Raw genomic sequence first — 12,419 nt, 5'->3', positions numbered from 1 at the left:
TTAGCCTAGCCTGAGCTTAGCGCTACAGTGACTGTGATTCCTCCTCCACTCTGGGCCAACTCCTCTTCCTCTTCCTCCTCCTCTGCCATGCTTCAGCATTCTCACCTGAACCGCCCGTCATCGCACTCCATTGGACCGAGGCCAGCCAATCAAACCTCTCCGCTCTCTATCCGTTATGTCTGTCTCCTAGCTCCACCCACACCCCCACCCCACTTACCTCCGCCCCACCTAGCTGTGTAGTGTCATAGTAAGGGGAGAGATGCACTCCCCCCCCTCTCTCTTTCTTTCTCTCTCTTTTTCTCTTTGTCACTCCACTCTTTCCACTGCCCTCTCCATCTTCAGGCTCTCTCTGCCTTCACTGCAGAAGCCCTATCCTAAGGGACAAGGACCTAACCCCAAAGCCCAGATCGCTAGTTTACCCTACAATGGGGCCCTATGCATAAAGGGAACAACACCCCACATCTCAAATGCGCAGAACTGCTCTGTCCAACTCGAGCCTAGTGCCCATGTTGCTCTAATCTCACAATGGACAGCGAACCCCTCCTCTTACTCCTCCTCTTTCGCCTCAGGAGGTTGAGTGGTTGCTGGGAGACCAAACCAATCATGACGCCATGAGGGAGTGTTTATTTTGAGAGCTATTACTGTAGAAACTAAGACCTTGTAAATAACTAAGCTTGTAAAGTCACTGCCCAATTATTTGCTGTGTTATGGCTCTGTATCCATTCTCCCAATCCTGGCTCATTCTCTCTTCTCCATGCCATTTCAAGTCACTTGAAAACATTTCTGTAACTTATCTTGTGCTTTGTTTCATAGTGACAATGTTGCACAAAGATCGTACGTGCCTAAACAACCCCAAAAAATATTGGATATAAATATTTTTTAATGATAGTGGATATATAACAAAGCATACATATTATTATCTGATTATGGAAGTGTATTTCAGATTTATATTTGTGAGAACATTTTGTGTGTAGTTAAGACTACTCAAACTCCCCTTTAAAAAGACAGTGTGCGCACTGCATCGCAATGCTTGAGGCTTCACTACAGCCCCAGGTTTGATCCCAGGCTGTGTCACAGCCGGCCGTGACTGACAAACCCATGAGGCGGCGCACATTTGGCCCAGTGTTGTCAGGGTTAGTGGAGGGTTTGGCCTGCCGGGATTTCCTTGTCCCATCGCGCTCTAGCGACTCCTTGTGGCGGGCCGGGCACCTGCAAGCTGGCTTTGGTCGCCAGTTGTACGGAGTTACCTCCGATACATTGGTGCGGATGGCTTCCGGATTAAGCGAGCAGTGTCAAGAAGCAGTGCAGGGTCGTGTTTCAGAGGACGCATGGCTCTCGGTCTTCGCCTCTCCCGAGTCTGTATGGGAGTTGCAGCGATGGGACAAGACTGTAACTACCAATTGGATGTCACGAAATTAGGAAGAAAAAAGTACAAAAATTCAAAGATGACTGTGCTTTGCTTTCCCCCTACTGTTAAATTCTGTGTTTTAGCTTCAATCATAGCTTAAATAATTGACGTCCCACTGGGCACAGACTTTATTTCAACATGTCGTTTTGAGTTGTCAAATAAAGTGAATTCAACGTGAAATCAACAAAAAATGTCACCATGTCATTGGATGTAGGATAAAAGTTAGGGGGGAAAAAAACGAAATTGCCTCACGTTGATTACTTTTTGCAAATCCAATCAGTTTTCCACATTTATTCAAGTCATTACAGCCAGTACAAAAAAAGTATGAATGTATGTACTTGTAAGTCGCTCTGGATAAGAGCGTCTGCTAAATGACTTAAATGTAAATGATTACATTGAATTTCTTTGTTGAAATAACTTGGAAACAACATTGATTCAACCAGTTTTTGCCCAGTGGGTTCTCTCTCTGTTCTGTTCTATGTGTGTGTGTCGTAAACGGATCTGCAATGTGCAATCTGCCACAGTAGAGATTTGAGTTGTGGAATAAACCACTTCTGTGATGGAAGTTACTCCAACCTGCTTGCTTTATTTCATGTCTCTTCCTTCTTTCTTTGTGTCTCACATTTCTCCATCTCAGTCGTTAACACTCTCCATTAGCTGCATAACATTTCAGTGTACATTCTGCATTTTAATAAATGTATTTTACTTTGTCTCTATACGGTCACCCTGCCAAACCAATCTGCACTATTCTGCTTCATACGTTCTCTACTACAGCCATAACTCTCTCTCAACCATCCTCCTACGTACAGTACCAGTCAAAAGCTTTGACACACCTACTCATTTCAGGCTTTTTCTTTATTTTTACTGTTTTCTGCACTGTAGAATAATAGTGTAGACATCAAAACTATGAAATAACACATATGGAATCATGCAGTAACCAAAAAAAAGTGTTAAACAAATCAAAATATATTTTATATTTGAGATTCTTCAAAGCAACAACCCTTTGCCTTGTTGACAGCTTTGCACACTCTTGGCATTCTCTCAACCAGCTTCATGAGGTAGTCACTTGGAATGTATTTCAATTAACAAGTGTGCCTTGTTAAAAGTTAATTTGTGGAATGTCTTCCCTTCTTAATGCGTTTGAGCCAATCAGTTGTGTTGTGACAAGGTAGGGGTGGTATACAGAAGATAGCCCCAAGTCCATATTATGGCAAGAACAACTCAAATAAGCAAAGAGAAACGACAGTCCATCATTACTTTAAGACATGACCATAACATTGTGGCAATAACAAGGAAATTCAAAGTGCCAAAAGTTGGACCTAAAGGAATTTCATACAAAATGTCTTCTCAGCACTGTTTTGTTGAAGATGTAAAACAATTCCAGTCCTCGAAGGGCCTGATTGGTGTCACAGTTTTGCCCCAGCCCCAGCTAACACACCTGCCTCCAATAATCACATAATAATTTATAACCATATCATTTATAACCTTTCTATATTGCCAATAATTTCAAGTGGAAAAACTCAGAAGTGAAATGACAACCCTTATTTAACTAGGCAAGTCAGTTAAGAACAAATTCTTATTTACAATGAAGGCCAAACCCAGACAATGCTGGGCCAATTGTGCGCCGCCCTATGGTACTCCCAATCACGGCCTGTTGTGATACACCCTGGATTTGAACCAGGGTGTCTGTAGTGACAGTGGAAGGAAGCACTTCCACTGCATAAAAATAGTAAAGTATCCTTTGCTGGCTCTAACAGCCACCCAATCAGTTTGCTGACAGTTCTTAGTAAACTGATGGAGATAATTGTGTTTGACCGAATACAATGCTATTTTTCAGAGAACAAGAATTTCAACATGTGTATTGAAAAGGGCACTCAACTTGTACTGCACTGACTCAGATGACTGATGACTGGTTAAAATACATGGATAATAAGATGATAGTTGTAGCTGTATTGTTAGATTTCAGTGCAGCCTTTGATGTTATTGATCATAAATTGTTATTGAAGAAATTCACTTGATATGGCTTTACATCACCTGCCATCACATGGTTGGAGAGTTATTTATCCAATAGAACTCATAATTTAACTAGGTAAGTCAGTTAAGAACAAATTCTTATTTACAATGGCGGTCTACCCGGGAACAGTGGGTTAACTTCTACTTCATCACAATCCCGGATCCGGGAGCACCCCCATCAGTAAAAAAGCTGACTAGCATAGCCTAGCATAGCGTCACAAGTAAATACTAGCATCTAAATGTCATTAAATCACAAGTCCAAGACACCAGATGAAAGATACACATCTTGTGAATCCAGCCATCATTTCTGATTTTTAAAATGTTTTACAGGGAAGACACAATATGTAAATCTATTAGCTAACCACGATAGCGAAAGACACAACTTTTTTTTCCACCATTTTTTTCCTGCATAGGTAGCTATCACAATTTCGACCAAATAAAGATATAAATAGCCACTAACCAAGAAACAACTTCATCAGTTGACAGTCTGATAACATATTTATTGTATAGCATATGTTTTGTTAGAAAAATGTGCATATTTCAGGTATAAATCATAGTTTACCATTGCAGCCACCATCACAACTCTCACCAAAGCAACTAGAATAACTACAGAGACCATCGTGTATTAGCTAATTACTCATCATAAAACATTTCTGAAAAATACACAGCGTACAGCAAATGAAAGACAAAGATCTTGTGAATCCAGCCAATATTTCAGATTTTTTAAGTGTTTTACAGCGAAAACACAATATAGCATTATATTAGCTTACTACAATAGCCAACCACACAACAGCATTGATTCAGGCCAACAATAGCGATAACGAATAAACCAGCAAAAGATATTAATTTTTTCACTAACCTTCTCAAACTTCTTCAGATGACAGTCCTATAACATCATATTACACAATACATATAGAGTTTGTTCGAAAATGTGCATATTTAGCGGCACAAATCGTGGTTATACAATGAGAATAGTAGCCAAGCTGCCAACAATATGTCGGGAGAAATCTTGGGAGAGGCACCTAATCTAATCAGTAACTAATCCTAAACTTGACTAAAAAATACAGGTTGGACAGCAAATGAAAGATACATTAGTTCTTAATGCAATCGCTGTGTTAGATTTTTAAAATTAACGTTACTACGTTAACAACGAATTAACATCATAAATAGTTCTTACTTTTTGATGAGCTCCCATCAGAATCTTGGGCAAGTTGTCCTTTTTCCAAAAGAATCGTTGCTCGGTTGTAGATTGTCACCCTCAACGTTGGAATTAGCAGTAAACATTAGCCATGTGGGCCAGACGTGTCCAAGTCCCTAGAACGCAGCACAAATAAATACCCGAAAATCGCAATATACTGATATAAACTGATATAACTCAGCTTAAAATAACAACATTATGATGTCTTTAACACCTATATCGAATAAAATCAGAGACGGATATATCTAAGGGCTATAACGGGAGCTTTCTAGAAGGCCATCTTGAGGTCTGTCTTGCGTCATGGCGAAGAGAAGAAAGGGAGGACCCCACGTTGCCAGCCCATTTATAAGGCCTCAGATCTGCCTAGCAACTCCATTTCAATTCTCACTATTCGCTGAGATCCAGGGGAAGGCGTATGCAGTGCATCTCAACCAATAGAAGACAGGCAAATTAATAAACCGACCTCAGAACAGCCTGCAGATTTCAGATTTCTCACTTCCTCATAGCAAAATTGCTCCAACTCGAGTTCTGTTTTACTCACAGATATAATTCAAACGGTTTTAGAAACTAGAGAGTGTTTTCTATCCAATAGTAATAATAATATGCATATTGTACGAGCAAGAATTGAGTACGAGGCAGTTTAATTTGGGAACGAAATTATTACAAAGTGCAAACAGCACCCCCTATTGAGAAAAGGTTAACTGCTTTGTTCAGGGGCAGAACGACAGATTTTTTACTTTGTCAATTTGTCAACTCAATCCAGCAACCTTTCGGTTACTGGCCCAATGCTCTTACCACTACGCTACCTGCAACCCTGTTCTTCAATGGAAGCTTCTCTAACATCAGATGTGTACAGTGCGGTGTCCCTCAGGGCAGTTGCCTTGGGCCATTACTCTTCTAAAAAAAAAATTTTTTTACACAAAGCTAGAATGATGATGTATGCGGATGATTCCAAACTAGAGGAAGCTGGTGAGGGGAGGACGGCTCATGATAATGAATGGAATGGTGTGAACGGAATGGCATCAAACACATAGAAAACAAGGTGTTTGATGTGTTTGAGACCATTCCGTTTATTCCCCAATTTAAGTACCACCAACCACCACAGTTCCATACTTTACATGTCAGCACTCAAAGCCAGTGAGCTCACTGAAATTCTAAATAAGGTGTTACAGTCAGTATCAGAATAGGTGACTAATAATAAACTGGTCTTAAATACACCTAAAACTAAAAGCATTGTATCTCTAAGACCTAAACCTCAGCTGGAGTTGTGCATAATGGGTGTGACCATTGAGAAAGTTGATGAAATTAAACTCCTAGGTATAACATTGGATGGTCAATTATCATGGTCAAGTCATATTGACAAAGTTGTTGTGAAGCTGGAGAGGGGTATGTCTGTTATAAAAACATGTGCTGTGTGTCTGACACAAAAATCAACTACTAGTTGTTCAGTCTCTGGTCTTGTCCCATCTTAATTAGTGACCGGTAATATGATCAAGTGCAACAATCATTCCATCTATTGCATTGTAAATTGCTGTCCATTCTGCTTATAGCACTTATAGCAAGATTCACGATTATGAACATAGATATACACTGACTGTACAAAACATTAGGAACACCTGCTCTTTCCATGACAAAGACTGACCAAGTGAATCCAGGTGAAAGCTATGATCCCTTAATGATGTCACTTTTAAATCCACTTCAGTCAGTGTAGACTGGTTGAGAAGGATTTTTAAGCCTTGAGACAATTGAGACATGGATTGTGTATATGTGCCATTTAGAGGGTGAATGGGCAAGACAAAAGATGTAAGTGCCTTTGAACGGGGTACGGTAGTAGGTGCCAGGTGCGCAAGTTTGTTTGTGTGTGTCAAGAATGGTTGACAACCCAAAGGACATCCAGCCAACTTAACAGAACTGTGGGAAGCATTGGAGTCAACATGGGCCAGCATCCCTGTGAAATGATGTTGACACCTTGCCCCGGCGAATTAAGGCTGTCCTGATGGCAAAAGGGGGTGTTCCTAATGTTTTGTACACTCAGTGTATATTGGACATGGTCTTCAGAGCATAACTGTTACATAAGTGTGACCTCATCAATCAATCAAATGTATTTTATAAATCCCTTTTTGCATCACAAAGTACTTCTACAGATAAAGAAAAGAGCAAGCAATTAAAAACATAGAAGCACAGTTGCTAGGAAAACTCCCTAGAAAGGCAGGAACCTAGGAAGAAACCTGGAAAGGTACCAGGCTCCGTGGGGTGGCCAATCCTCTTCTGGCTGTGCCGGGTGGAGATTTTAAGAGTGCATGGCCAATAAGGCCAGATCATTCTTAAAGATGAATCATTCCTCACAACTGATGTACCACCATCACAAAGAATCAGCAACATTTAGATCGATTACTGCGCGTCTGTTTTTTAAGAATAGTTGTGTGTATTAGAGTGTTTGAGCATTAATTTATGTTGAAAAGCAGACATCTGACTCTGGGGTCAATACTTTTGTCTTATGCCCTGATAGGAAATCCAAAATATCTTTATTAAACAACTGATTGGAAGCTAGCCTGGGATGGTGGTTAGCTGGGCCAGATATCAAACATCTTTGGAGGGAAAATTGGCAATAACTGTCACGTTCCTGACCTGTTTTCCTTTTTTCTTGTATTTATTTAGTTGGTCAGGGCGTGAGTTGGGTGGGTTGGTCTATGTGTGTTTTTCTATGTTGGGGTTTTTGTGTTCGGCCTGGTATGATTCTCAATCAGACGCAGCTGTAGATCGTTTGTCCCTGATTGAGAATCATACTAAGGCAGCCGGGGTTTCACGTGTGTTTTGTGGGTGGTTGTATCGCGTGTCTGCATTCGTGCCACACGGGACTGTTTGTCGGTTGTTTTATGTTAGTTTTGTTTCGTGTTCAGTTCCGAGTCATTAAAATATCATGGACACAAATCACTCCGCGTATTGGTCTGATCCTTCTCGCCTCTCCTCCTCGTCCGAGGAGGAGGATTACGACGACCGTTACAGAACCACCCACCAATCTAGGATCAAGCGGAGTGCAAACGGGCAGCGACAGCAGTGGGAAAAAAACCAGGACTCCTGGACTTGGGAGGAGATCCTGGACGGCAAAGGACCCTGGGCTCAGCCAGGGGAATATCGCCGTCCCAAGGCGGAGCTGGAGGCAGCGAAGGCAGAGAGGCGCTGGTATGAGGAGGCAGCGCGGCGACGCGGTTGGGAGCCCGAGAGTCAGACCCAAAAATTTCTTGGGGGAGGGCACACGAGGAGTGTGGCAAAGCCGGGTAGGATACCTGAGCCAACTCCCCGTGCTTACCGTGGAGTGAGAGGGCGTCGTACTGGTCAGACACCGTGTTATGCGGTAAAGCGCACGGTGTCCCCAGTACGCGTGCTTAGCCCAGTGCGGGCTATTCCACCTCGCCGCACTGGTAGGGCTAAGTTGGGCATCGAGCCGGATGTCATGAAGCCGGCCCAACGCATCTGGCCTCCAGTGCTTCTCCTCGGGCCGGCATACATGGCACCAGCCTTACGAATGGTGTCCCCGGTTCGCCAGCATAGCCCAGTGCAGGCTATTCCACCTCGCCGCACTGGCAGGGCTACGGGCACCATTCAACCTGGTAAGGTTGGGCAGGCTCGGTGCTCAAGAGCACGTGTCCTCCTTCACGGTCCGGTATACCCGGTGCCACCTCCATGTACCAGTCCTCCGGTGGCAGCCCCCCGCACCAGGCTGTCTCTCCTGGTTCTCTCTCCAGCTGCTCCCACCTGTCCAGCGCTGTCAGAGCCTTCCTCCTCTCCAGCGCAGCCAGTGCCTATACCACGCACCAGGTCTACAGTGCGTCTCAGCCGGCCAGAGTCTGCCGTCTGCCCAGCGGCGCCTGAACTGTCTGCCTGCCCAGCGCTGTCCGTCGGTACTGAGCTTTCAGAGCCGTCCAGCCAGGACCTGCCAGAGCCGTCCAGCCAGGACCTGCCAGAGCCGTCCAGCCAGGACCTGCCAGAGCCGTCCAGCCAGGACCTGCCAGAGCCGTCCAGCCAGGACCTGCCAGAGCCGTCCAGCCAGGACCTGCCAGAGCCAGTCAGCCAGGACCCGCCAGAGCCAGTCAGCCAGGACCCGCCAGAGCCAGCCAGCCAGGATCCGCCAGAGCCAGCCAGCCAGGATCCGCCAGAGCCAGCCAGCCAGGATCCGCCAGAGCCAGCCAGCCAGGATCCGCCAGAGCCAGCCAGCCAGGATCCGCCAGAGCCAGCCAGCCAGGATCCGCCAGAGCCAGCCAGCCAGGATCCGCCCCTCAGTCCGGTGCTGTCCCTCAGTTCGGTGCTGTCCCTCAGTCCGGTGCTGCCCCTCAGTCCGGTGCTGCCTTTTGGTAGAGTGGGTTTGACATGGAGGGTGGCCATTGGGAGGAGACCACGGAAGCGGGGTTTGACTATGGTGGGTTGGGGACCACGACCAGCGCCAGAGCCGCCACCGTGGACAGACGCCCACCCAGACCCTCCCCTAGAGTTTATGCGGGTGCGCCCGGAGTTCGCACCTTAAGGGGGGGGTTATGTCACGTTCCTGACCTGTTTTCCTTTTTTCTTGTATTTATTTAGTTGGTCAGGGCGTGAGTTGGGTGGGTTGGTCTATGTGTGTTTTTCTATGTTGGGGTTTTTGTGTTCGGCCTGGTATGATTCTCAATCAGACGCAGCTGTAGATCGTTTGTCCCTGATTGAGAATCATACTAAGGCAGCCGGGGTTTCACGTGTGTTTTGTGGGTGGTTGTATCGCGTGTCTGCATTCGTGCCACACGGGACTGTTTGTCGGTTGTTTTATGTTAGTTTTGTTTCGTGTTCAGTTTCGAGTCATTAAAATATCATGGACACAAATCACTCCGCGTATTGGTCTGATCCTTCTCGCCTCTCCTCCTCATCCGAGGAGGAGGATTACGACGACCGTTACAATAACAAACACATTGAAACCGCACATCAACTTTAAAAACATCAGACTGACTTCAATCTGCACAGATCTTTCACCGCTCTCCAAATGAATAGAGATACAGATTACTGACGTGTGTGTGATATGTATGACACAAATTGTGTATCATGTAATTGCACTATTCATTATTAAATGAGACTTGAAAAAGACATGTCTTCATGTTGCTCTAATAAGCCATGATGGTAGGTTGGCCCCTAGTCTTCTGTTATAGTAACGTGTTTTCTGAGACGTACTATACTGACGTTCTGCATCTGAAATTGTACCACGAGTGCAGCATTGCATTTACAAGGCTAGCGTCACTAAAAATAGCATTTTCTTGGTGTTATGCACACTAATCTGGCTAGTTTTGCCTCAGCTACACTACTGTATGGCACACCGTACTGTGGTGTAAGTAGAATGCACAATAGGACATGCGTTTATAGCATGGAGTTGGAGAAAGGGTGCTGTTCTCATGCTTTCTACTGACAGATGACACAATGTCACCGTGTCCAACGGTACTCTTAAATAAGATCAACCTTCTGATCTAAGGCCATAAATAGTGGGATGGAGACTGAACCACTTCAGTGTCTCTGCTGTAAAGCTCTGTGTCAACAGGTTGTTTCAGATTCACATGTCCTCTTCACATTCACAACTGACCAGTGAGAATCAAAATTGCAATGCAAACAGCACAGCACCCATAGGGATATGAAATCCATTATCCAATGCAATGTACACCTCAGTATCACGTTTCAGTTAGTGTTCTGTTCGCTATCTGTTTGAAGTCAAAGTCTTCGGGATATGTTCATGCAACTGGTCCCAGCTCTAGAATGAAGAGGGATATGTTGTTCACTGTGTTTCAGGCAAGAGCAGAAAGACATCTCGCTCCAACCGCTCCTCTGTGGGCCTCCAGTCCCCAGACTACCCCACCCTGCCCATGACCCAGTCCACTGAGGCCCTGCAGCAGAGCAAGATGGAGCGCACAGTCAACTTCACCAAGCACTTCTTCCTCAAGCCCACCTTGAGGGGCTTGAGCATGCTGGGGCTGAGGAAGGGCCCCCGCCGGACCCCCATGCCAGCCAGTCTCAGCTGTGAGGACCTGGACGGGCCAATGGAGGCCACCGGCCCCCAGGCCTGGAAGAGATCCCACTCCCTGGGGGACCTCCACTGGGAACAGGGCTTCGACCAGACGAAGGACCACAGCCTGGAACCCAAGCCCGCTAATGGTGGCTCCGAGTTGGACACCACCAGCCCAGTGAAGGGCCTCCAGGCTCATGGAGATAGGGGTTCCCCACCGGCTCAGAATGCGGGGATTGCTGTGAGCCCTAAAGGGCATTCTGACCTCCTCCCTGTGCTCTCCCAGCTGCCCCTCAGACCACCCTGTTCCATTGCCTTGCTTCCCCAGCCCCAGAAAAGCCTGCCCAACCTGATCTCCAGCCCTCCCGAAACTCAGCTGGGGGAGAGGAGCATCTGGACTCACCCCAAAAAGCCCCCAGTGCCCCCTCCTGTTCCAATCAAGAAGTCCAAGGAGCGCTTAGCCAATGGGATGTGCCACCCCTCTCTTGTCCTCTCCTCCCCAACTCATTCCTATATCTCCACCACTACCAACTCTCATCCCCCCAGCCCTGTCATCAGCAGCCCCAGTTACAGGGCTCCAGCCCTTCCCAGTAAGGCCTCTAGTACCCCTATCTCCCCCTCTCCAGCCAGCCCTACTCCAGCCTCCCCTGCCTCCCCCACCACCCCCTCTCTAGAACCAGAGGAACCAGGCACACCCCCGGCCGTGCCCCCTCCTTGGCTGTCTGACCTGCCCGAGTCGGCCTGCCCTCAGGCTCAGATCCAGGGGGGTAGTGGCAAGATGACGGTGGCCAGGAAGGTGTCCCATGTTAAGATGGCCGTCGATCTCCACACCGTGCTGGAGCAGAGACTGGAGGCCGAGGGCATTGACCTCACAGAGGAACCCTACTCAGACAAGGTCAGTTACCCCCACAACCTGCTACTATTGGTATGTACCTGCTATTACTGTGTAGAATACACACACACCCATCCACCACATCCTAAATCTCACTCTCACAACGCCAGTTTATCACAGCTGGGGGTTATACAGCACACCCATGGATGTGAACATGCTTCGTTATATGGCCATTGTAGTATATTTTGTTCTCTGGAGTGCATCAAATAACTCTGACAATTTCAAAACATGTATTTTGGATGGTGTCCGTATCGATCGTGTCCCTGCTTACAAATACCTGGGCATTAGATATTTGTCAATCAGAAGAGAGAGAAATCTGAGTTATCTATTGGGGCATCTTGATAGATGAAAAGCTGTCTTTTAAAAAGCATATTGATGAGTTAGTTAAGAAGCTGTGTGCTTAAGAAAAATGCGCTTCTTCTATAGAAATAGAAGAAGCCTCTCGCTAAATAGTAGAACGCAGATTATTCCGTTGACGTTCCAATCAGTCCTAGACTACGGCGACATCATCTACATGAACACAGTTGCCACTTCATTAAAGCCGTTCGATGCAGTTTCTCATAGCACACTGCACTATATTATGGGTAACAGTTTTAGTAGTCATCACTGCATCCTTCTACCAGAAAGTTGATTGGCCCTCTTTGATGTCACGTTTTCATGTTTAAAGCCCTTTTACAAATAGTCCCACTGTACCGCACACGATTACTAAACTTTAGACTTGTGAGCTACCACACCCAGTCTCAAGTCTCTGGAAATTCTATTTGTCTCTACTAAGTTAGGTAAATCGGCTATAAGCTTTCTCGCAGCTTATTTCGTGGATCAAAAATGTTCTTAGATTTGATGTTTTGGTGCTTCTAGGGGAATTCATAAAGCTGATTGAAGACGTTATTGTTGA

At 45.7% G+C, this 12,419-nt stretch overlaps 1 protein-coding gene across 1 annotated transcript in view; it reads left to right on the top strand.

Annotated features, from left to right (window-relative positions):
* LOC120024357 (SAM and SH3 domain-containing protein 1-like) overlaps positions 1-12,419 on the top strand; it is a 124,704-nt gene that overhangs the window by 98,680 nt on the left and 13,605 nt on the right. The window contains exon 18 of the mRNA XM_038968579.1: positions 10,419-11,527. Within this exon, the coding sequence (XP_038824507.1) occupies positions 10,419-11,527 (1,109 nt within the window). The remainder of the gene's footprint in view (positions 1-10,418; positions 11,528-12,419) is intronic.

Source organism: Salvelinus namaycush, chromosome 29, assembly GCF_016432855.1.
Source record: "Salvelinus namaycush isolate Seneca chromosome 29, SaNama_1.0, whole genome shotgun sequence".
Classification (NCBI taxonomy): Eukaryota; Metazoa; Chordata; class Actinopteri; order Salmoniformes; family Salmonidae; genus Salvelinus; species Salvelinus namaycush.
The sequence above is the reverse complement of the archived record's forward strand: the minus strand, read 5'-3'. Positions and strand labels throughout refer to the sequence as shown.